Source organism: Tinamus guttatus, unplaced genomic scaffold (genome assembly GCF_059628265.1).
Source record: "Tinamus guttatus ecotype Peru unplaced genomic scaffold, ASM5962826v1 Tinamus_guttatus_pri_ptg000942l, whole genome shotgun sequence".
Classification (NCBI taxonomy): Eukaryota; Metazoa; Chordata; class Aves; order Tinamiformes; family Tinamidae; genus Tinamus; species Tinamus guttatus.
Genome location: NW_028289476.1, coordinates 1300694 through 1325899, shown reverse-complemented (window position 1 = coordinate 1325899; position 25206 = coordinate 1300694). Strand labels below are relative to the sequence as shown.

The following is a 25206-nucleotide window of genomic DNA, read 5'->3' as shown; positions in this document are numbered from 1 at the left end:
AGCAAATAACTAACGCGCCCTTTCTTCCATCAGACGTGTCAAGTGTGCCAGATGATGCTCCCCAACCAGTGCAGTTACTGTGCTCACCAGAGGATCCACGCTCACAAGTCTCCCTACTGCTGCCCGGAGTGCGGAGCCGTGTGCCGCTCCGCCTACTTCCAGACCCACGTCAAGGAGAACTGCCTGCATTACTCCCGCAAAGTCGGGTTCAGGTTGGTGCCGCTCCAAACGGTCCAGGTGTGCAAGGGCAAGCGGGAAGCTCGCGTAGATATCGGGGGGACGCGTGCACCTCTCTGCTGATGGCCGGAGAGAGGACACGACGCAGGATGTGTGTGTTTTCTCTGGGTGGCAAAACGCCTTTGAAACAGGGAAATGCTGAATGAGATAAGAGGAGCTGTCTCAGACCAGAAATGATTTTGAACTGGCTTGAAGTCGGAACATGTTTTCTGGTTTGGGTTAAGTTCTTATTGCAGACAATCATCTCGGAGTTGATATTTACAGGAAAAGACTGCAGCTCTTAATCCACTCCGTCTCTTTCCGGTTTGCCCTTACATTTATGGCAGTCGTAATGGACGGAGGGATGTGTGTCTTCACAAAGAGGCCATAGATCGTTTTCTTGTATGACCCTAAAAATCTCCAAACACTTGTCAAGATCTGACACAAATGGAAGGCGGCTCCTAGGTTTTTGGACTCAGTGGTGTGTATGTATTGCCCTTTCCTCAACGGAAGCGATTGCTTTAATAAAATACATTATTATGTTTCCCTGCAAACCTTGCCTGCTTTATGTATTGAGATCACCATGGGTGCAGGACTGCTCTTTTGTTAAGATACAGATGATTTGCAAGGGAGATGAACAGTAGATACAGAGACCTTTTGATTGTCCTTAAAGTCCTGTTATTTTTCTCGGATCACTATTACATATTTAGCTCTGAAATTTAAAGGGAATAGGGCAGTATCTTCTGTTTGGCTTGTTCTTCTAGACTGGCTGCAGATTCATGAAGCCTCCCCTTTGTGGTTAAATCACATTTCAGTTTTCAAGGGCGTTTTATTTTCAACCACAAAGAGGCGTATATTAAAATGATTCTGCGTTTAATTGTATACAGACTTTTCTTTTTACACGGGGCCCGATTGCAGGGGGCATAACCTACAAAAAAATTAAGTCTCTTGCAAATAAAATGGCTGCAATACCGATGCCGTTGAATTCTCCCTTGAGAGAGAAGGAAGGCTGGGGGAACAAAAAAGTCCTTTCGCCTCTCTTTCCAGTTGATGGGATCCAGTTTGCTGCAGAGATTGGTGCTTATTCCTAAGTGGATGATTTTGCATTAAAAAAAATATTATTCATTCCAGCTGTATTACAGTAATATCTTTATGATGGCTTCAGCCTTGTCAGTAATGCTAGCTTTGATCCATCTGCAGATGTCATTAGTGCGTGTCTGCTTTCTGTGCCAAGGTCATTAATGAAGATCTGAAGCAAGACAGAACTCAAGGATGATGCTTAGGGAATTCTTAAGCTTCAGCTGCCTTCTCCAGAAGTTACATTTCTTTAACTTCTCTCTTGTTCTCCACTCCAAGTCACCTGTAGAAGCTGAATCCACCAGGCAGGTGAATGTCTGCAACTGGGACATCCTTGCTGTTCTTCATGTCTTTTCTCTGGGGTTGGTTTTGATGCTGTTGTTGAAAGCAGATGAAATATTTCAGTTGCAGAACCAGCTCTAGATAATCCATGGCATCTGCCTTGTTGTCACACAGAGACTTTGGTACTTTGCTTGTGCTTTTGCTTCTGGCAGAAGTGAAAAGCCTGGGAGTCCTTTGAAATCCTTCACAGGATCAGCTTGACTTTTGCTGCTTCTTACCATATCCCTGTATTTCTTGATTTTCTGAGCTTGGTTTTGTTTTTGATGAGTCCATTTTTTGTTTCCTTTTCTGCCAACATCCTAAGTAACCCAACTGAGTTTGGCATGGGATTGTTTTAATTTGGTCCGGTCGTAGCTAGTGATTACACTGAAGACGAGGGGAAGGTTCATCAAAATGAAGACGCGTGCTCTGAATGCAGCTTTTCTGTGCATCTCCAAATGTCACCTCCACACCCGTTTCCAAGAAACTCCAGCACCTTCCAGCTCTCCCCACTGACGTGGCACTGCGTGACATTCGTTTCCTTGCTCTGGGGAGCCTTCTCAGGGGCCAGGACATGACAGCGTAAGAAAGGAATATTTAGAAGGTTAAGACAACATCTTGTAGCTATATCTCTTCTTGTGGGACACTTTCCAAGGCTTTTCCCCTACTCCTCCTTGCCCTGCAGCCATCCTAGTATCTTCTCATGTGAACTATTTATTCCCCTGCGCTTGGGATGTTTTTTCTGGATGATAATCAGAATTTATTATTTGCAGAAATTACACGGCAGGCCTCACAGATCCTCCATCCACTCTGCTCCTCTAATGAGCTTACCTTATCAAAGTTTGTCCTTTTGGCACTGGAGCACTTGCTTATGAAGAGGCTTTTGTTTAAACTTCTCATTTACTGTAAATTAAATCAACTTGACCCGGAGTTAGGAGTTATTCCATCGCTAATTCTGTATAAGATCTTTAGTACTTACCAAAGCCCAACGTAATGCAGAGACATCTCTTGTTAATTCGGTGAGTGTTTGTGGAAGAATCCAGACAGATATTCCTGGGTGTAATGGCTGGATCTTATTGTCCAAATCAGTATTTGTTCTTCCATTTATACTTGGGAATTTAATCTCCTGTAGGGACACAATTCCCGGCTGTCACAGAAGTCCCTTTCTGCAACTCGTATGACTGAGGGACAGGTTTGAAGCATAACTACCCCAGTAGAGTATTTTTGTGCTTTTCGGAAGACAGCAACAGCTGTTGGTGACACTGATTTTCTTTCTAAATTTAAGAAAACGGCATTTCTGCGTGTATTTAGGGGAAGAGGGTTTGGATAGCTTGGGCTGGCCCCTGCATGGAGGTCTTTTGAAGTGCAGCTTCAAAGCCCCGAGCTGTTTCCTGCGCTCTGTCAGTCGGCTCATTTGGATGGAGGGATAATCTGGTGGCTTTGTTTGTTTTTGATACAGGTTTGGCGCTTTTCCAGTTGCTGGGGTCCCATCTGGGACAGAGCTGGTGCTGCACCGGCTACCGCAGCGCCGCTGAGAGCTCCAGCGCTTGTGGTGCTCTCAGTACATGGGAAACCTCAGAACCAGGGCAAAAAATATGTTGTATTTATAAAGCAGCTTAACCCCGGGCTGCAGGCTGGCTCCCTGGGTGAAATTAGCCCTCATTTGTCTCTGGTGTCCACGTAGCACTGTCCTGTCCCGTGGAGCTGCCAAGCTCCTCCTGGTAGAGCTCGTTCATTGTAACAATCACCACGTGCTGCGTTAGCTTACGCAGGGTTCTGTTGTAAGTCATTTTGGTGGAATCTACTTGGGAACAATCACCAGAGCCGCTTTGGTTCCCAGCTGGACCTATATGACCTGCTCACGGGGGCAAACTCCTCAGCTGGCCTGGCCCACGCCGGGCGAGGCCAGGTACCTCCATCCTCATGTGCCCTCAGAGTGTTTGTTTGTGGTTTCCTTAATAAGCTCGAGAGTCAGGTGGATGTTTGGAAGGGATGGTAAAGCTAAATATAGTACGGCTGTCACTCGTTGCTCTCCTGGGGAGTATCAAGTGGAGGCCTGTCCCGAAGAGCTTTGAGAGGAGCGGCAGGCTGGGCAGGGCTGCGTGACCGCAGCTCCTGCCCTGAGGTTTGGGGATTTCTCTGCACACACGAGTCCTTTGGCTCCATGCAGCACCCCTGCAAGCTCTTCCTCGCCTCCTTTCCTCCAGGAGTGTCCCCCCAAGTGCCAGGCCAAGCACTGCTCAGTCAAACACCTGTATCCTCATGATTTTAATGAGCTTAATCAATTCTGTGCAGGTTTCTGTAACAGTTTTTAGTATGTTTGCTGCTTCTGATATTATTTCTTCTTGCTTAGTGTAGTATGAGAGGAGCAATCATATGTCTTACTGAAGATTTCTGAGCTGAATGTTCTTCTGGTGCTCTTTTTGTTTCAGTTTTGTTTTGTACTGGGGAATAACTGTCATTTGTGCTGCCTCTTACTACTCATAGAGCTCAACAGCTACTTTTGTTTTTTGAGTTCTTCACTTGTACTTGTGACTTGAACTGGCTTTCACAGATGCAGGGATTGCCTTTTTGCCAAGCTGCCAAACCTCTTTTTACTTTTTTCTATGTTGTTCGAAGCTCTGATGGCTTCTTTCATAGTTCTTTTTGAATGTTACTACCATGTAGTTGTGAGATGTGTCCAGTTTTTGAATTCCTTTGTCATATTTCTCCTTGCCAAGACATTGCTGCTGAAGTGCCTGAAAGGGAGCCCACCTTGTTGTGGTGCCTCCCGCTGCGATGCCCTCCAGTTGTGTGTGTTTGTTGGCAGCACAGGTCCTTCAGCTCTTCCTCTCGTGTGTCTTCCAGGTGCATCCATTGTGGGGTTGTCTTCATGACCTTAGCCATGCTGAAAGTGCACATTCATGAGAAACACTGCGAAGTCTTCCACAAGTGTTCTTTTTGTCCCATGGCCTTCAAGTCAGCAGACAGCACCACGGCTCACATGACTAGCCAGCACCCAACGGAGCCTCACAAGACTACTCAGTAAGTATTTTGCAATTAGCTGGAGCTCTGACTTACCCTTTGCTGGGTAGCTCCAGCATTCCCCAATTCTATCCCAGTTTTATTATTATTTTTATTATTAGTAGTTTCTGTCTTTGTGACAGAAGAAGAGCTGCTACTTTGTCCACTGACAGAGATTCATCCCTAACTGTGGCCCACTCTCCTTAATAAGAACACAGTGTTCTCGGGTAGGAGTCCAGGAGTGCAAAAAAGGCATCTTGACCATTACCTCTTTGTCCAACAGGAGCCAGAGTGGCACCTCTTGGTAAATGAATCCAGGATAGCTGTTAAATCTGGCACTCCAAAGGGAGAGGAGAGTTATACCATGCACCACCAAATCACTAGAGAAAACCTCCTTTCCTTTTCCACTCTATATCTTCCCCTTCCAAGCCTTGAACTTGGGCTGAGAATGTGTGCCTTAAGGCTGTGAAAAGCTCAGATGGGAAGTAATATGTAGCTTGTGTGCTTTGAAGCTGCTCCCACATATCTACACCTACTTTCACGCACGCAGGTAGTTATGCAGATGCATCTAAGCAAACTTATTTTTGGAAAACTGTGGTAGGTGCCTGAGGCGCTCTCTTGTTCTTCCCAACCAAGCTAGTGGTTCAGTGGTCCATGTGGGTGCGTGCTGACAGTGAACCAAGAAGGCAGAGCTCATCGGAAGCGCAAAGTTGCTGAGATGGCTCTTTCCACTGTCTCGAGAAAAATAACGAAGAGAGAGTTTACTTTTTTTTTTTTCCTCTCTTTGAATTTCTCCAGGGTGATCTACAAATGCTCTTGCGAGACTGTCTTTAACAAGAAGAAGCTGCTGCAGGAGCACTTTCAGCAGAATACCAACAAGCTGCTAGTGGGAGTGTTTAAGTGCCCACAGTGTCAGCTGGTGTATATGCAGAAACAGCAGTTGATGCAGCACGTTAAGGTAGGTGACGGCCACCAGCTTACTGATACGAGGGCTTATTTTCTGAGCCCATGGAGAGTTTGCAGCACCTGCGAAAGGGGATGGTTGGAAGAAGCAGCAAGTTTGGATTAGTCAACACATTAGTGGAAAAATACATTACAAAAACTTCTAGCCCTCTGGAAACATGGAAACATGGGTAGTAGTACAGGCAGTTATTTATGCTAGGGATATGGAAAGCACTTCCAAGCATGCTTTTCTTTCAACTGTAGCTCATATTCCAAGAAGCAGTGCAGTAATTTCACTACCATTCATAGCACTTTTATACATATGAAAAGCCTGTTATTTTCCACATTTCTACATTTATTGTTGTTTCCGTCAGTGCGGCTGTATGTACAGTTATCCAACAACGCTGCCATGGAAATCCTCTTGGAGGAGTTCTTGACGGCGTTCTGGGAAAGAAGAGCTTGCAAAGTCTTACTTGCCTTTGATTAGAAAGAATTGTTTAAATCACGGATTTTATTTTGTTTATACTTGTGCTTTAAAAAAGCAGGAAGTTTGGTTTGCACACTCCCGAAAGTGAAAACCACTCAAAACTGCCTCTTTGCTCTCACCCCTATACCTTTAACTTGCAAATCTGGGATTACTTTCCCTGTGTTAATGAATTAAAATATGAAGCCCTCCTGTGAAGTTGATGATTACTAATTATCCCTTATTATAGCAGAGAAAATAGAGCTGAGATTAAGGACAGGACTTCCAAAGAGTCGTTCAAACCCAGTGCTATTAAATGAGCTTGAGGTGCACAACTTGTTGCAGCTCATTTCAAATTGCAGTCCTAGCATCAGCCTGCAACAGTTTGTGCCCCGGTGCTCTGACACCTTGAATGCAAAACTTTTGACTTTTAACTCCAAAGCCACATTTGACCCTCGCTGGATCTTAGATGGCAACTGAAGAAGCTTTTTTGGCTGTTGCAGAGTAATAGTTGCACAAGCCGATCTCTCCGGCCAATTCGGGCTCCTGAATTCATCGTAGGTGCTCTCTGATTTTTGCCCACATAAAAAGTAAAGAAACCTTGTGCCTTCATGTCTTTTCTGCCTTTCTCTTGTTAAAATATAAGAGTAGGAGTTAGATGGTCTGGTTACCATTGTTGTCTCTGCAGTGAAGTCAGTTTGCTTTTCCATGCTGCTTTTTTTTTAATTATTTTGTATCATTTTCTCTCCTTCTGTGGCGTAATAGCAGGAGGAATGGAATAATGGGTACTAATGTGTTCTTTGCCCATCAAACACTCCTTGGCTTTCCACACGGGGAGGAACGTGCAGGGTTTGTGTTGGCCTAGGCAGGCAGCGGTGCCGCGGCTCCGGCCGTGGTTCCCCCACGGCTCCTGCGGACAGCGGCCGGCTCAGGTGCGGAGCAGACAGGACCGACCTTGCAGTTGGAAGTTGTTGCTCAGTGTCTGCCCCAGGGCAGGACTTCCAGAGGCCTGGGGCTTCTGTGTGTTGAAACTTCACCAGTTATGAATTATTGTGCACAATTAAACCTCTAAATTATCCTTTTGTGCGGATGAACCATTGCTGTTCCTAGGGGAGTTTCTTGAGGTTTTGTTGGTATGTTGCTATTTTATTTGCTTTTGCTTTCCCACAGCTCTTCGTTTCTGGATTTTTTTTTTTTATGTTCAGTTTTCTTTGTCGAAATAACTTCTGGGAGGACTTTGGATTTTGGACTTTGGATTTTGGCCTTTTGAATGGCCAAGAAGCCTGAAGAAATACTCCTTATAAAGCTACTTTTTGGCTTAATACTCGCTTTTATTTGTAAAAGAGCAAAGTCTTGAACTGTGAAAATGTATGTAGCGATAGATGTGAGATTGTAGAAAGTAGGGCTGGAGAAACAGTGAGAGGTTGTCTTTTCCCTTGAGCAAAGATCAAGCAGCTTTGGAGGTCCCAAGAAAACAGCAAATGTTTTATATAGTTTACCAGCTCTGTGTCTTTTTAGCATTCAGACTCTTGAAATAATGATAATTAACATTGCTCTTTCATTACATCATTATATCTTCCCTTTTTTTTTACCGGAGTTCTCATCCCAAATGTTGAACAGACAGCACCAAGGAGCTGCTGTTGTCATGCAGGGAACGTAAATGAGAGCTTTGTGTTTCTGTGGGAAAATCTTTGGTCAGGCAAAGCTTTAGAAACGATTTCATGGGGAAACAGGAGGATTTACTGGGGCAAGTCATGAACATATTGTTGTTAGGGGGCTTAGGTTATTTATTTAAATGATAAATATTATAATGTATCTCAGTTTATAAACATATAATGTACAAATGCCATGTTTGATTCAATTCTTATTGTTATTCAGGGTGTTCATGGAGTCCCCCAGAATCCTGAGGAGCTCATAAACTTTAGACAGAAGTCTGAGAAGGCATCGAGGAACCAGGTTCACACCGCACCAAAGGATCTGTCCGTAGCCAATGGGACTTCCCACTCCTCCCTCACGAGGAAGGACATGAGGGTGGACCACGAATCAAAGTCCAGACTGAGAAGAAGTGGTTGGACTTGTAAGGAGTGTTCACAGTGGATCCCCGATCGGGAAACCTATGTGTCCCACATGAAGAGAAACCATGGAATGGTAAGGACACAAATGAAATGCTTGAGCTACATAACAAGATCCTTTAAATAGCACAATCTGATAATGATTAATATTTGGGGCAAAAAGCAACTGAGAACGTGTCTGTCAACTCAGTGAAGAGTGCGAGGAGGAGGCCAGAATGAAATAATGAGATGGAGTGTTGTAGGCCCACTTTATGTCCTTGGTAGTACGTCCAGCAGCCTGTGTACCTCATCCTTTTTTGCTGTCCCTTCTCCCAATAGTGTCTAGTGTCAGGTTTTGTCATCTGCTTATTTGAGGAAGTGGACAGAGAGTTGCATCTTCGCAACAGGCAGCAGCACGAGGAGGAACACTCCTGAGTTGTATTTACAGCTTCCTTCAGCAGATACTCTTCCTCTAGTAGGACAATGTTAGGGATGATACAGACCTACCCCATGATCCAGTGCAGCATAGCATGGACTGTATTCTGAGCAAAAATGTAACTGGGAGTACAGTTGTAGTTACTGTAAAAAGTGGCCTAAACAAATGGAACATAAAGTTAAGGAAGGAAATGCAGTTCCTCTAATCAAAGTTTTGTTTGCTGAGTATCATGGGACGACTGACTGTGGAAGATCTTTGTAATTGCCAACCTCACTGCACAGAGCTATCATTTTAGGAAGTGTAAATCTCAATGTTGTTGTTTTTATACCGCCGAAGTCTTGTATTATTTTGACCTAGTTCTGTCAAGCTAATTCTCACTCACTCACAGAACATAGGCCAAGATGTCGTGTGCAGCCAGTTTTCTTAGCACTTTGGTATCAGGACTTCTCATTTGATGCACTGAGTCACTCTTATTTCGAGGCCCCTGTGCAGAGACTGTGGAAATCTGGATCATCATCCATGATTCCCTCTAGCTTGAATTGGGGAGTGTGTGATTGTGCACTTGCTAATGCCAAGAGGAGAAGATTGGGTCATGGTGAGACTGCTGGATTCCCCATTCTACTTCTACAGAAGTAGGAAATTTGCCAAAGAGTTAATACACACATTCATCCATTAAAAAAGTCCAGAAAGACTTGAAGGTGGGTTCTGCCAAGGAGCATATTTCAGATAGATGTAGGAAAAGAAGGATGATATTTAGAGGGCAGAGTTACATCAGGAGACATAGAAATAAATGGGTGCAACTGGGGCTGTCTGATGCTCTCTAACATCCTACTTTTTATTATGTGGAAATGAGAGGAAAGAGAAGGGTAAGTGAACCTGCCTTATCTGGGGGGAGAGGACAGGAGTTTTACCTGCTCTTAGCATAGCAGAGATGGTGTCTGATGTCTGCTCCTTTCCCTCTGTTTGGTTCCCGCCGAAACAACCAGCAGGAACCCAAAGAGCAGAACGTTTTTCAGAGGGTTCTGTGCAAGTTAGGGCTGGAGATCATTTTGTGACTGCTGAATTAATTCCAGAGGGTCCTATAGTGAAGTGGACCCACAGCAGGAGTAACTAATGTGATGCCTATTAAGAAAAAAAAAAGGAAGAAAAAGAAAAAAAAAAAAGAGGCATATGCTTTAACTTGTCCTGGTTTCTAGAAAACCAGTGCAGAGATTAGTCAACCATTGGGCTATGCATATAAGAGACAACAAAATCTCTCTTTGAATGGAAGAGGGATTTTTTGCAACTGAGAGATGAGGTCCAGGGGAACAGCTTGTTGTAGAATCCAGTCAATGTCTTCCATCTCCCCTTTATTAAAAGATGTTTCTGTTCTTCTGCTAGCCCATGAAGAGATACCCCTGTCGGCAGTGCGAACGCTCCTTCAATGCCTCCAACAGTCTGCGCAGACACATCCGCAATAACCACGACACAGCAAAGAAAGTTTACACTTGCTGGTAAGTCCTCAGTGCCCTTCTTCGAACTGCGTTTCAGCAACAGATTGGACTTTCAAACCCTTTGTAAGAGATCATGTCTGCTGCAATCTGCTCCAGGCTCCTAAGTGCTGAGGGAGAATGGAAAGATGAATGTGTTAGACGTGAGAGAATTGATGACTAAAGTCCTTGGTTTTGGCTGCAAAATTCTCTTTGGAAACATAGTGCAGGTGCAAAATGAGAGTTATATTCCATGCTTTTGTGAAATGGCCGATAAAATACTGGGCCAGTCTCACATTGATTCCTAATTTGTGTAGTCGTGCATGACTCCTGTGCCTTCCCCATGGAAAGAAAGAAGTGGTGCAAAAATGGTGCAATAGGGGTATAAAACAAATCAAGGCACATGATCTCACCACCAGTCTTTACACAAGCAAGAGCTGACTGCCAAGCTGCAGGACAGGATTAAGCCTGCAGGATTTCCTTGGAAGGATGGACCTCGAAGTTGGAAAATGGATCTGGAGACCTCCAGTGAGTTTCGTCGATCAGCAATGAGTGAATATCGCTGCCAATGAGCATTTTAGCCTCCAAATGCTGTCTCATTTCAGGGAGCAGTGCAATGATTATAAAAATGCCTCCACAGTCATTGTGTTCTAGTCTATTGTAATAGCATAAGTCGCACATGAAGCATTTATGCCTACCCGATTACTCTCTCATTCTGAGACATCCCTCTGAAAACCAATTAAAGCACATTTCTACTCATAAGAAAGTTTCCTGTGACATAGGTTGTGGGATTAGTTGTTTAACTAAAATTTTGGTTCAGTGCAAGTATTTCTAAGACAATTTTTTCTATCCATTTGCTGCACTTAAAATTACTAAAAGGCTGTTTTGAAGAGTACCTCCCTCATGTGCTTTATTTCTCTGGGCAGCACCGTGAGCCTAAGTAGCTTTTAATAAATGGCCGAAGTACCGACAACACCATTAAGGAGTGAGTTCCCCATGCGTTTTTGAGCCAGGACTTCTGTGCTTACCATTTCTGTGTGCTGAGATATGACTTGGCATCTTTGGAGAAGACGAAACATTGGCCCCCAGTATATTTTGTTCCATTATATGTTTGCAGGCAGTGGTTTAAGGAGTTTCATGTACCTGGCTTGTGTAAATCCACTCTCTGGCCCACTTGTTTGCTGAGTGGAAGTGTCGTGCAGTGAACGTTAACGCCTAGCTGGGACGAAGCATTTCTATAGAAATGCATAATAACCTGGGGCTTGCCAGCCTGTCGTACACATTAGTGTGTATAGATGCAGGAGTTCAGTTTTTCTGTTGCTTTTCAGAACAACAGGCAGTTGGACATGCAAAGCTTCACCCGAGTACCCAAAGTGGTATCATATCTGCAGTAGAGAAGACCCAACTACACCTTCAAATGAACCGTGGTTGTGTTTAATTCTCCAGCTGATAATTTCCCCTACTCAAAATGCACCCATGAAGTTTTAATTGGGTAGGGTTTGTGTTCTTTTTCATTATAGCAGTGACAGACTTACTGAGGTCCTGGCATCCTTCAGATTAAATCACTTTCTTGAAACGCTTGTCCCAGCACTTTCAACAGCTTCTCTTTGGGTCCAAGGTCTTCTCTTTGGTCTTTGCTTTGTCATCTGATTGACTTTGGTGTGTCTGGATATTCAGTCTCTGGTTGTTCTTCTCCTTATTTACACGCCCCATCTTTGATTGCCCTCAGAGGCACCTCCAACCATCTTCATCCTTGGGCACACTGGAACCAAGGAAAGCCTCTACAGTAGTAGATGGGAATCTTTGTCCTTCTGGTCTTTACCTAGCTGCTGTTTTCCACAGCCTCTGTGTTTCTCAACAGGTTCAGTCCCTAGTTTGTCCAGCTTTGCTACTGTCACTTATACATCCTCTCATCATTTTAAATTCCTCCTCTGGCTGTTTCATGTCCTCTTTAAGGCCATGTATCTTTCGTTGGGTTCTGATACCTGCTTTCCTTCCTCCTACCAGGCCTTGTGTCAGTCTTGCTACTCACTGTTGTTCCCTTCCCAGTTTTTAGTGCCTTGACTTCATGTCAGTCCCTTTACTCCTGCATAGTTCCATGTGAAATATGGAAGTATGAGTAAATTTCTAATTCATCTGAGTATATCTTGCAACACACTTTCTTGTAGGCCGTCTCCCCCTTGCTTTGACGTTTCAACATGTGATTTTCTCCTTTTCTCTCTGCCCTGCTTAGGTCTCTGCCTTCTGTTAACTTTTTAGGGAGAAATTAGTGATGGAGGATTTGCCTGAGCACCCTTCTGCCAAGCTTGCTACTAGAGTAATGAAGGTTAGGAAAGCATCTTTCCCTGCCCACATGGGAAGGATTCCAAATTGCAGCAAATTGCAAAATAATCGGATGTTTTGTCTTTTTTTTTCCTCCATAATTCACTTGGTTATTGTTATCGGAACTGGCAGTTATTTTCCAAGTTTTAAGCACAGGCTGTGTAGAACGCTTGATTTTAGAAATGTTTATTTTTGATAAATGCTACTTAATAGCTGCTCTTACTGCCTCCATGAGGGAGAAAAATCCCATCATTATTAAATATTGATTTATCATCCAAGTGGTTTCAGTTAAAAAACAGAAATATTTAGTGAGCATGTCTGCCTTTTCACATCATTACTAACTGTTGTTTAATTTCCATCTAGTAAAGGAGCTAGATGATCAGTAGGGAACTTATTCTTCGTCCTCTGTCTGCTGCTTTTCATCTCTTGCTGCCCACATTTCAATTGTAATTTATGTGCTTGGCAGAAGTCTTGTCTTGCTTTCCTAATTTCTTGTGTTGATGCAGAGCTTGCAGACCTTCCCCGCATCATGAAGCAGAGGAGTTAGAAGTGGACCTGGGTTTCCCAGCTCCTCATGGAGTCCAGTGTGGACTTCCCCATGCTGCAGGGATTATTGTTTTATTTTTAATGTGGCTGCAAGACCTTGTTTCCAGTAGACCTCAGGCATCAGGGAGGAGAGGTTAGCAGGTGATACTGGTCACCCCCTTTCATAGAATCATAGAATGGTTAAGGGTGGAAGGGACCTCTAGAGGTCATCTAGTCCAGCGCAGGGTCACCTAGCGCACGTGGCACAGGACTGCATCCAAGCGGGTTTTGAAGATCTCCAGAGAAGGAGACTCCACAACCTCTCTGGGCAGCCTGTTCCAGTGCTCTGGCACCCTCACTGTTAATTTTTCCTCAAGTTCCTGTGGAACTTTGGAAGCTTCAGTTTCTGGCTGTTTTCTCTAGTTCTATCAGTGGCCACCAGTGAAAAGAGGCCGGCCCCATCCTCCTCACTGCCTCCCTTGAGGTACTTGTAGACACTGCTCAGGTCCCCTCTCAGCCTTCTCTTCTCCAGGCTGAACAGGCCCAGCTCCCTCAGCCTCTCCTCATAGGGCAGATGTTCCAGGCCCCTGATCATCCTTGTGGCCCTGCGCTGGACTCTCTCCAGCAGCTCCACATCCCTCTTATCCTGTGGAGCCCAGAACTGGACACAGTACTCCAGATGTGGCCTCACCAGGGTGGAGAAGAGGGGCAGGATCACCTCCTTCAACCTGCTGGAGACCTTTGGAAGGTTCAGCCGTGTTCTTGCATAGCTATTGAATCCCATCAACTCTTAACCTGTATATATATGAGCTACGTATTTGCAGATGTTTTTGACTACATTATCGTTATCAAAGCTGCAAGTTTAACAGTGTTACACGAACTTTGTGTGTTGCAATGGTCTGGAGAGGAGATACTACACCGGTGCTTGGGACATCTGGGTGCTGAACTTGGGTCACACGAGTCACAGGGTCCCTCTGTGCGCTGGTTCCTCACGTGGTTTCTCTTTACCTGAGAGTAAATTTGCTCCCATCACCCTTTTTCCACCTCGAATATTTATCTTGTGCCAGTGTAACATGTGTCACAGGGGGCCTCATCACTGCTACTCCTGGTATTTATTTGCTAATGTACCATAAATAAGTGCCCTATTTTCATTCTCCTTCATGCTTACTCTGAACTGCTGTTGACTTCCATTAGGGATAATGTTTTGTTATTAAAACAGCAATTTGCTGCATATTTTGGTAATCTTAATTGTGCATTACTCACCAGCTTCCGTCTGCAATGACATCTATTGGTTTGACACCTAACTAAAGGCTGTTTGTATAGAAATGAGCAGTTGGGCCTATGCTCTAATATTTTTCCTCCTTTTGTGTTTCCAAGGTACTGCACAGATGAAAACCAGACATTTCCTCAACCGTTCATGCTGGAGAACCACATCAGTCTCATGCATGGCATCAAAAACCCGGACTTATCCCAGATGGCCAAAGCAAAAGTTCCAGAGAGAGACACAGCAGAAGTAACTGATACATTTTCATTGAAACATAAATATCCCTGGCGAGTAGCTGTTCACTTAGGGGGTCTCATCGAGCTGCAGCCCTGCAGCAGCAAGGCCCGCTCATCCATACAGCAGATTTCTTTCCTCTTCTCTAAACTCCACCCACTTGGTTTCATTTTGACACCGTTTTGAACAAAAGTGAGAGCGTAGCTGAGCTGCAGCAGCACCGGGGCAGAGTATCTTACATTTTTTCAAGATACTTTAGAACGTGGGACCCTGTGCTCTTGTGGCCTTTTGTCAGTCTTTTATATAACCAGATCTAATTTAGGTTTGTAATTGCCCTGGTTTTTCTCTGTGTGATATATTCTGTTTCCTTGAGGTCCAGTAACCTCATACGATTTTTCCTGTTTTCTACCTTGCTTTTATTGTTACCTAAGTAAAGATTCCTTTTCCATTTAAAAATCTTACTAGACCTGCTACCTAGAAGAACTGCGTTTCTCCTAAGTAGAACTGGGCAAATTTATTCAACAAATGTTAATGTTCAGCTAATTTTATTTTGGATTGGTTTGGGGAAGGGAGAGAGGTTGGCTGAATGAGTTTCTTTACTCCGTTTACTCTATAAGTAGGTTTTCCTTGTTATTAATTATCATTCATTTGTAGTGTAGTGCAGAGGGATCACGATTGACTCCCCACTGTATTTATGCCATATATTTGTGTGCTGCCTGCAGTGACACGGAAACGCATGGATCAGCCCAGGAATGTCCTTCCAGGGCTGTTTGCTGCTTCCACCCAGCAGAACTGCTGTGTTCAGGGCACACTTGGCCAAAATCGTGGACAGACAGTAACTTCATGGGTCTCCCACTGGGTCTGCAAACACAGCCCTGACTGTGCCTTAAGCAGAGACATAGGTAAAAAGGTCATGTGAAATAGCGTGTGCAAGTGAGCAGCCCTCAGGGTTACGATCCCCGTGTCCCTCAGCTGTGACCATGCAGCAGGCTTCTTCTCGTCACGTTTCCCTTTTCTGACCCTTCTTATTTTCCTCATCACGTTCAAATCCATCCTCCCCATCATATCTCCATACAATCAATCCCTCTCAGATCTCCCAACTCATGCAGGAGGATAGCAGCTGAGATGCTGCATATTGGGATGAAGGTGCAAGCTGCTGGGATTGAGCTTGCAGTGAGCTGAGGTGTCGAGGTACTTGCAGAAAAGACAACACAGTGGGAGACCCTAGAAGTGGCTTCGTTTTAGTTTGTAACAAAATAGCGGTGTGTTTTTCCCCTCAAATGCCTTTAGATACGTGCATGGAATTGAGCAAGCTAAGGTGCTTGCTCTGACATGCTGCTAGCAAAACGAAGTAACTCTCACATCTTATTTTTAAGGCAAAATCTCCAAAGAGGATGTCGACAGATGAGCTGGGTCAGGCAGAGACCACTGCGGGTTCAGACGGGCCACCAGCCAAAAAACTGAGGGCACCCTGGAAATGTGCTAAGTGCGGATTTGCGACAGACATCAGCACGGAATTTCAGCAGCACATACCTCAGCACAAGACGGACAGCTCCACGTATCAGTGCTTGTTCTGTGGCTTGTGTTACACATCCCAGATCTCCCTGAACAGGCACCTCTTCATCGTTCATAAAGTGAAAGACGAAGAGGAGGAGGAGGAGGAGGAGGAAGACGACGATGATGATGATGACAATGAAGAGCAGGAGGAGGGAGAAGAGGAGAGGGAGAAATTACAACCAGAGGCGAGTGAGAATGGACATGAGGGGTACAATGGTGAGATGAACACTACAGCAGAAGAAGATGACCTGAAATGCAGAGAGTGCAAGACTGACTCAGCTCTTTGTGAACACAGTCAGACGTGTGGCATGGAGGGTCCTAATAGCACCTCTCAGAGCAATCATTCAAAGTCTCTTAAGACTTAAACAACAACAAAAACCCTTTTTGGTTGTTTGGGGTTTTTTGTTTGTTTGTTTGTTCGGGGGGGGAGTTTACTCAAAATACCAGGTGGGGATGGGGCAAACCTTTTAAGTATTCTGCTGGTTTCTCGGGATGGACATTGCTTTCCGTTAACTTCTATTTGTAAGGGAAATTCAAAAAAAAAGAAAAGGAGAAAAAAAAAAAAAAGAACAAAATGTCGTTGCATCCTAAGCACTAAAATCTCTGCCAGATCAGAGAGGTGACAAGGGAAAGCAGGGCGAGACTCCTCGCTGGAATTTGTCCATCTCCTGAGGATCAAGGAGCACTTTCTGCAACGATGAGCTCTCTTCCTTTGAGCGTGCACTGCCTCGGCCTCTGCCTGGAGCCCCAGCCTTGCCTTCCCGGTCTTGTTTTCTTTCCTTCTGGTATTTATGACTTGTTTTTCTCTTCCCATCCTGCCTTTGTTGGCCATATTTTTAATTCATAATGCTGCCTCATGCGAACCACGTCTGTCGGGACTCTGTTGGCTGATCCACGACCTTCTGCATTCTGGACGGGCACGAGCCCTACATTGTACCCAAGCTTTGGATTTATTGTTTCTGTTTGTTTGTTTGTTTTGTCATTGCCCTCGTAGCAGTCTTATTTCCCACCAGGGAATTAAATGAAATGCCGTGGATTTGAATCCTCCTCAGAGAGAATCTCAGAGCTGAGATTCACATGTGGCTGGCGGTCACGGGCCGGGGGACGCGTCGGCTGCCGCGTGTCGCCGTGGGAGGTGGGCGCAGCCCTTGGCCGGGCTCAGCTCTAGGTTGAAGCTCCGGCTCCTTCCAGAGCTCTCCTCCTATCTCAGTTTTATGTATTACTTTGGAGCTGCTTCTTTCCATGTAGTCATATTGACTCTCTGTCCATACCGTTGCGTCACTTCCTCCCCTCAAAAAACACATACTTTTGTGTAATATAATTATCTTCTATACCATTTTGTTTTGTTTTTTATGTTGAGCCAGAATCCTGCTCGTTATTGTTTACTATGACAATGTCTAAATAATTTAAGAACTATTTATCTTATTGCATTTGAACTGCTCACTTTCTTGTCTCAATGTGTTTTGATACAAACAGTTTGGACTCTTTGTATTTTTTGATACCGTGTACATTAGCCTAGGGAATGTTTTACCAGGTAGCCTACGTAGAGTAACGATAGCAGGGGGCACTCCCAAGCCATCACATATCTATTTAATCTGCAGTGGCATTTGTGCCTTGCTATAATGTTTACTTCAAAGTATTTCAAATAAAAGCATCCAACAACGCCCGCCTGGGCTCGGTTCTTCCTAGACGATGTGGGGAAGCCGGTGCAGAAAGCGGAGCACTGTTTTCCAAGTGTGTCCTGGTGCAGCTAAAAAAAATAAAAGGAAAAAGAAGGATGAAGAGGATCCTCTGCATCCTCAGAGCCTAGGGGCCCAGCCCGGCTTCTCCGGCAGGGTGCAGGAGCGGAGCGGCGCTGCTCGTGAAGAGCCAGGATGCGGGAATGCCAAGGAGGTGGCAGGGTCCTCTCCTGCAGACGTGATCGGAGCACCCCAAACCTCCTGCCACCAGGTTGTGCCTCCCCAAAGACCTTGTCTGTGCCTGCAGCTGCAGTCCTGGAGGCACGAGGCCTGACACAAGGTGTCCTGCGAGCCACGCTAGCAGGTGACACCTCAATGGGCTGTAATTTTTGCTCCACATGATGGCAACCAGCCTGCCGCGATGCCACCCGTGAACGTGTTCCCTACCAGGGAGCGGTTGCTGCATTTAGCCGGCTGTCATGTGTGCCGGGGGACATGGGGTCTAACCACCCTTGTCCCCAGGGATGGTGGCAGCTCCCACCATTGCAATGGCTGGCAGAGGACGTGGCGGCAGGTCCCTGGCCAAATTCCCGTGTGGAATTTTGCGGTGTCACCAGCTTTGTTTTGGGTGACGGAGCAGGGAACCCGCTGCTGGGCCGTGTCGCTCGCTGGGTGTCAGCCCCCAAGATTCCGTCACCACCTGCCCCGTCACCTCCCCTGCCACCCCGTCACCTCCCAGCGCTGCTCCTGCCAGCCCCACTGTTGTCTCCTGGTCACTGCTCTGTCACCTGTCCCTTTCCCTTGTCACCTGCCCGACACTTCCTGCTACCTCTCAGCACCGCTCCTGTCACTTGTCACCTCCACAGCACCTGTCCTGTCACTGCTCCTGTCGCTACTGTCACCTGTCCTGTCACCTCCACTGCTACCGCTCTCACCTCCTTGTTACCTGTCCTGTCACCTTCGCAGCCACCTGCCACTCCACAGCACCTCTGTGTCAGCTTCCTGTCACATCCGTCACATCTCCTGTCACCCCATGTCATCTGTCCTGCCATGGCTGCTGTCACCTATCCTGTCACTGCTCCTGTCACCTGTCCTATCACCTTCACTGCTACCACTTTCACCTCCCTGTCACTTGTCCTGCCGCCTGCCCTGCCACCTGCCCCCTCCACACCACCTCCCTGTCACATCCGTCCCCCTGTCACCCATTGTCACCCCGTGTCACCCATTGTCACCGCTCCTGTCCCCTGCGGCCCCGCCCACCCGCGCCGCCCCGCGGCCCCGCCCCCGCGGCCCCGCCCCCGAGGCCCGGCGCCGGAAGCGGCGGCGGCGCGGGCGGAAGCGGGGCGGCGGCGCGGCGGCGGCGCCGCGATGCTCTCGCTGGACTTCCTGGACGATGTCCGGCGCATGAACCGGCGGCAGGTGCGGGCGGGGGCGCGGGGCGCGGCGGGCGGGGGGGCCCCGCGCCGGCCCTCACGCGGCGCCGCCGCCCCCCCCCCCTCTCGCAGCTCTACTACCAGGTGCTCAACTTCGGCATGATCGTCTCGTCCGCGCTCATGATCTGGAAGGGGCTCATGGTGGCCACGGGCAGCGAGAGCCCCATCGTGGTGGTGCTGAGGTAAAACCCGCGCGCGCGGCGCGGGAGGGCGGTGTCGGGGCGCCCTTTGCCCCTGCCCCGGTGTCGCGGCTCGCGCGCCCCGTTTTGGCTTCCCAAAGGCCCGCGGGACCGCGGCGGGACCGCGTGCCCTGGCCCTCGAGCGCGTTGCCGTGTTAAGCGCTACATGCCGTTAAGAAAAAAAGCACCAAAACACGCGGAAAATGAACGCGAGCGGCTTCCCCTTCCCTCCTGCCGGTGTGTGAAGCGCAGGGGAGGCGGGAAATGAGGGCAGCGAGTCACGTCCCATCTTGGTGACCTGAGCTTCTCCTGAGCGGCAGCTTCCCAGGGTGACACAGGGACACGTCCCGCGCTGGAGGGTCTGCACGGAGCTTTCGTGCTGCCCAACCTGTGTGAAACTGCAGCGGTTGAGTCTGGTGCCACGACCGCGTTTCCAAGGAGGTGGAACAGCCCTTGGAATGGCGGCACCCGCAGGGGGGTGGTCGAGCAAAGGGAGGCATCACAGTAACGGGTTCTTAGCTGTGTACGTTCCCCTCTGTCTGCTACAGATGGGGACACCAGGGGCCTTGTGCTTGGAGCGCTTTGTTCCCAGAGATCCTCTCTCTACCTGTGACAAAGCGTGTAAATGGCACAAGGACCAGGACCTCATTATCACCAGATCCACCGAGAGCGCAGGAATGGAGAAGATGCTGCTCGTTCTCTCCCCTTTATTTTTCAGTAAGACTCTCGAAGGTTTAAGCTCTTTGGCACGCTGTTAATGCTGCCTGGTGCCATTTCTCTTTGACCAGCAAATATGAACTTGGGCTAGCAGAGCAGATGAAAATCTGAGTGTAATAGAGGGGAGATTTGGGCCCAATCTCCAAATCCTTTTGGATCCTTTGGCTTTTCTTAGGGGGTCTCTATACCAAGGTCATTTTGAGCATTTTTTCACGAGGCTGTAAGATTCAAAACCCGTTTTTGAGTGTTTAAATACTGTTCAATGGTTGCTCTTTTCTTTTTCTGTCTTTTTTGTTTGTTTTCTCCAGTGGCAGCATGGAGCCTGCGTTTCACAGAGGAGATCTCCTGTTTCTGACCAACCGAATTGAAGATCCGATCAGAGTGGGCGAGATCGTGGTCTTCAGGATAGAGGGAAGGGAGATCCCCATAGTTCATCGGGTCCTGAAAATCCACGAGAAGTATGTGCAGAAGCTGGGGCTGTGCCGTGTGTGTCTCATTGTGGTTTTGCTAATCTCTTTAGAGGGAATGAATGAATGAATGAATGAATGAATGAATGAATGAATGAATGGGGCTTCTGTAACAAATACCCAGGTGCTATAGGAAGCCATGTGGAATTTTCAGCTGGATGAAACCTTCCTCTTTTGTTTAGTCAGAAAGTTCCTCTAGCAGGATTGAGAAGCCGAGGAGTCGCTCCCAATTTCCTTATCTCCCCATATAAATTAACATTTTTTGTGCCATTAAAGCTGCTTTTTCCTGCTTCTGGTTCCTGTTGTCGTACAGGGGCTGGGGTCTCTATAGGAACTTTTCTTCTCAGCAGGAAGGTTTGTCTCGTTTTCAGGGTCCGGCTTAAACCACAGCTGTGAGCGACCTGTCTTTGTTAGAGAGAGAAATTCTTTGCTGTTCAAATTATTCTATATCAAAAATTCTATGTTAATTCAAAAATAAGGTCAGTATTCATGGTGAGTTTGATATCAGATGGTGCGTGCATGCTTCTTGAGGTGCATGCACACTTCTTGGTGCTTCTTATTCAAGTAAAACGCTGCTTTCTTTCTCCCTGGTAACATGCTCATGGCTTGGGTGGGCCGCTGTTCGGAGCGGTCATTGAAGAGGGAAGAAGGGTCAGGGTCTTCTCCCTTTGCCTTCAGGCAGTGCAGGGGAGAGGGAGAAGCAGAGACATGTACTCTGTGCTACAGTTCATCTCCAGATATTCCTTCTTTTTTTTGTGTTTCCTGGCTCTGCCTCAGCACTAGATCTGAAAAAAAAAAGTCTTTCTGCAAAGCATAGCAGGAATCCAAGAATCTGTGAAGTTCATCCACTTCTAAATAGAAATATTTAGAAAGATTTAGATTCTGTTAAAAAAAGATGGTTTTGTTAGTAAAGATGTGACTGAGAAATAAATGAGTGTTGTGAACTGAAGCTGCAGGTGGGAATTCTGAGTTGTTATTCACTCCTTTTACTAGCTAAGGAATGTTTTTTCTGGTGCCAGTTTGGAGTTTAAGAACTGAGCCCCAAATGGCCAGTTGTGCTTCACAGTTTCTTCCTGCAGTGGTTGGCTGAAGTGAGAACTGCCTGTGAAAAGTGTCCGTGAAAGCTCAGGGGGTGTTGAAGTTACTGCGTGCCCCATTCTGATGGATTATGGGGTAACCAATTCCAATTTGTGTCAGCATCGTTTCACAGAGAAAATGAGGTGAACCCAAATTTGGTTTATTTTTCTTTCTCTTTTTCTTTTGTCTGCTCTATGTGGAATCCACAGCCAAAACAGAGCTAGTGGTTTTAGCTTGGGGAGGCCAGACTGGCTCTCACTGGCCTTCCAGATAGCAGAGGTGCTTGGCTGGGGGCTCCTCGTGCTGGAGCAGTGAAATTGGCTCGGTGAGATGTCACCCATCAGTCTTCAGAGCTGAAACCACATTACCTGCACCCTTGGGTATCTTCATCTTTAACAAGCTATATCTCTAAGCTCCTAGAGCATTTGCTGTTCCAAAGATGTGAGCCAAAGGTGCTTTAAAGAGATGTCTGGTTTTTGGTTTTTTTGGTTGGTTAGTTTGGGTTTTGGTGGTGTGTGTGTTTGTTTGTTTTCCCAAGCTTTTTATATCAAGTAACACATAGGTTTTGCATCAGAAGAGGCAGTGAAAACCAGTTTGACTGTTGCTGTCTGATATTTGTGACTTTATAGGCTGCTGTCTTCTCTCCCATCCATTCTGCCTGGTCCAGGCTGAAGAGTCCCAGTCTGTTTCTCTTATGCGAGTGTCTCTAGAATTTTAAATGCCCTCGTTACCTGTTTTAAGCCTTTTCCAGTTCTGTCTCCTGCAAATGAAGGTTATAGGGGGTGCATTGAGCGTTCAAGATGCAGGCACATCGTGAGTTCGTACGCGATCGTAGCGGGATCCTGTCTTGAATTCTGTTTCCCTTTGCCAATTATTTCTAAGATTCAGCTTGTTGCAGCCCGCTACGGGGGAAACTGTCTAGTTTAACCCCAAAGCCCCATGGCAACACAGAGCATAGCCCTGTATTTGTATATAAAGCAAGAGAAGCATCAATGGAAGAGAAATCAAAAGGTGCAGCTGTGATAGCGGCACCTCCATGAAGATGCAGCTTATTGTGCTGGTCCTGTTCTTAAACTCTGCAGGAAAGCTGCATGCTTTGAGCATGCCTGGGGCCAGGATTCTTTCTTTTCTTGGTAGGTGTTTTTTTTTTTTTTTCTCCCAAACAATCTGCTTTTCACTGTATTTAACAGAATGAATTTCCCTATTTCATTTTCCTTGAACGTATAGGATGTGATTGCTTCTGCTATCCTCGTGTTAGTTCCTGTGTGCTTGTTCTGGAACAGCTGTTGACAAGTTTTGTTTTTTCCTCCCCTAATTCGTATCTTTGCTAGACAAAACGGTGACATCAAATTTTTGACCAAGGGAGACAATAACGCTGTGGATGACAGAGGGCTGTACAAACAAGGGCAACACTGGCTGGAGAAAAAGGATGTAGTAGGAAGAGCAAGAGGGTAAGTGAAGCTGAGAAAGATGGAGCTTATTGCAGTGCCCTCCCCTGGCGCTATCTGTTAATCTCCCTCTCCTGCTGAACTCTCCCTGCTGGGTTTTGTGTGACCTGGGCAAAAAGCCTCTCAAAAGGTAATGTGTAGAATTAAAAAAAAAAACAGAAGCCGTTCAGTTCTGAGCTTGACTTAGATCTTGTTGAGCTGAGATTTTGATGCTGAACGGCCGCCGTGCAAAGGCAGCGCACAGCCAGACGTTGAGGTGTGATCAGAATGCTCATCAAAACTCTCTTGCAAATCACAGGCTTTGCAGGCAAGCGAGATGTGAATTCTTAATGTGCAATCCCTTGTGTGCACAATCAGGTGCTGTAAGGGTGTATGTTCTCATCAGTGCTCACAAAGAGCTTAAGGGCAGCCTGCTTGCTAAATAATTCTTTCCCTCGCAGGAGGAAACTGCCACCTATTTTTAATCTCCACAGTTTTTTTTTTTTTTTAAAGAAAAAAAGTTGTTCTTTCCTCTGAGGGCTTTCTGCAATTAGTTGAAAGAGCTCCACTCTCTGCAGTGCTGACAAAGCCTGTTCTTCCTGCTAATTGCCCTAAAAAGTTATAATCAGCTCACCCTTACACTTTTTTTTGATACTTAAAATCACGGAGAGGCACATCAATTAAACATCAAGAGTATTTGGATTAAAATAATCAAAGGTTGGTGATCTGGCTCCCTTGTGGGGCTGCTCGTGTTTTCATCGCAGCTAGAGCGGTCACTGGGAACCCTACAAGCTAAACTGCTTCTGCGCAGAATTCATCTATCCCGAGGCAGCTCCGCTGTCATTCCTTAATCTTGAATTAGTTCTTTGCCAGCCAGACACTGATTATCCCTTTCTTCCTCTTCAGATAACCAGCTCGTGCCACACCAATGTTTTATTTCCAACATTTACGCCTAGAAACTTGCTGGCACCTGGATTGTGGGTTTAATGTGCTAAAAGGAGCTGGGGGAAGTAGGATGAGCAGGTGGTGGCTCTGTAAGCTGGTTGAATTCCTTTGCAGCACGACAGTATTTAACAAGGAGTAATTTGAATGACTGTGCCTTGTTTGAGCCAAAAGAGCAGCTTAGGAGAAAGTCCCTTCTGGCCTTTCAGATCTCTGCTCCACTTAGAGTGGCCTTAAAGAAAAGCCAGCCTGTTTGAAGATACAAGCGAGGGAGCATTGGGTGAAATGGGTAATGTTTTTCTAGCACTACCTAATTAGGTCTGATTCCTGCAAGATGCCGTTGAGCCTTTGAGTGCCAAGAATCTGGAAAAAGATGGGTGCTGACGTGGGAAAGAACAGCTGGTTATGTCAGTCAAGGCCTCCAAACTAGGCAGGGAGGAAGGCTGCTGGGTTCAGAGCCCCATGCTGAGGAAGGGATGGGGGAAAACGCGCCTGGGGAGAGGATATTCACTCAGTCCCCACTTCCATGTCTTCACTGCTTGGGAGGGAGAAGTCCCGTTGATCAAGAGTGCGAGACAAAGCACACTGCAAGTGGCACTTCCATCTTGCAGTGTCAGGGCAGTGCTTGCCCATAATCAGCCTCAAACCCTGTTTGCTTTAATAGAACTTTCTTTTTCTGTATAGATTTGTCCCCTATATTGGAATAGTGACTATCTTGATGAATGACTATCCAAAATTTAAGGTAAGAGCTTGTTCGTCGTCCTTCCATCCTTCCCCCTCCCCTCCTAAAATTTTGAGAAATTTCTGTACATAGAGCCGGGATGTTACAGTGTCCTTAGATGTGATTCCACCCTCCTGACTCTTCTCCTTTCTCTTGCAGTACGCAGTCCTCTTTCTACTGGGTTTATTTGTGCTGGTCCATCGAGAGTAGCCCACTGCACTGAAGTTCATAGTGAAGATGCCGTGTTTTTTTAGGTGAACGTTTTAAGTAGATGCTGGTCCAATGTGTGGAGAGGAAGAGGAAAACATACATTTCAAAGCTTCTTGCCAGTTTGGGTTCGTTTTGTTTTTTTACTGCGTGAGGACGAATGTTATCACAGTATTTCCAATGGTTTGTCACATTTTAGCATTTTTGTACATCGGTGAGTTTTTTATATTAAAAGTTTAAGCCAAACTGTTCGTGTTTGTCCTTTGAAGCTGAGCTTCCTCTCAAAGTGCTGTAGAGCAGTTCAATATTTCTGTGTTTCTGTAAATCACACTGAGGTAAAAAGCTTAAGAACCCCAAGGTGTTTTGGCCAGAAGATAGCAAAAGATTAACTTTTGCACTGCTGAAAGAAACGGTGTCCGAGAAATGCTCTGGCTGCCACAAGTGTTCAGTGTGGCATGAGGTAACAGAATAATTTGG

General features: G+C 46.2%; 2 protein-coding genes across 3 annotated transcripts in view; both read left to right on the top strand.

The window, feature by feature from the left end:
* The window catches only part of ZNF592 (zinc finger protein 592), a 33944-nt gene extending 17288 nt beyond the window's left edge, over positions 1 to 16656 (top strand). For both annotated transcript variants that reach the window (XM_088538235.1, XM_088538234.1), the window contains exons 3-9: positions 34 to 212; positions 4462 to 4638; positions 5416 to 5575; positions 7901 to 8170; positions 9890 to 10002; positions 14203 to 14338; positions 15700 to 16656. In XM_088538235.1, the coding sequence (XP_088394361.1) occupies positions 34 to 212; positions 4462 to 4638; positions 5416 to 5575; positions 7901 to 8170; positions 9890 to 10002; positions 14203 to 14338; positions 15700 to 16245 (1581 nt within the window). In that variant the 3' untranslated portion in view covers positions 16246 to 16656. The remainder of the gene's footprint in view (positions 1 to 33; positions 213 to 4461; positions 4639 to 5415; positions 5576 to 7900; positions 8171 to 9889; positions 10003 to 14202; positions 14339 to 15699) is intronic.
* A 2229-nt stretch (positions 16657 to 18885) lies between these two features.
* Positions 18886 to 24975, top strand: SEC11A (SEC11 homolog A, signal peptidase complex subunit). The gene is made up of 6 exons (XM_088538183.1): positions 18886 to 18978; positions 19065 to 19174; positions 20197 to 20346; positions 22764 to 22883; positions 24486 to 24543; positions 24682 to 24975. The coding sequence occupies exons 1-6, from the start codon at positions 18928 to 18930 to the stop codon at positions 24730 to 24732; spliced, it is 540 nt and encodes a 179-aa protein (XP_088394309.1). The 5' UTR covers positions 18886 to 18927; the 3' UTR covers positions 24733 to 24975.
* The last annotated feature ends 231 nt before the right edge of the window (positions 24976 to 25206 follow it).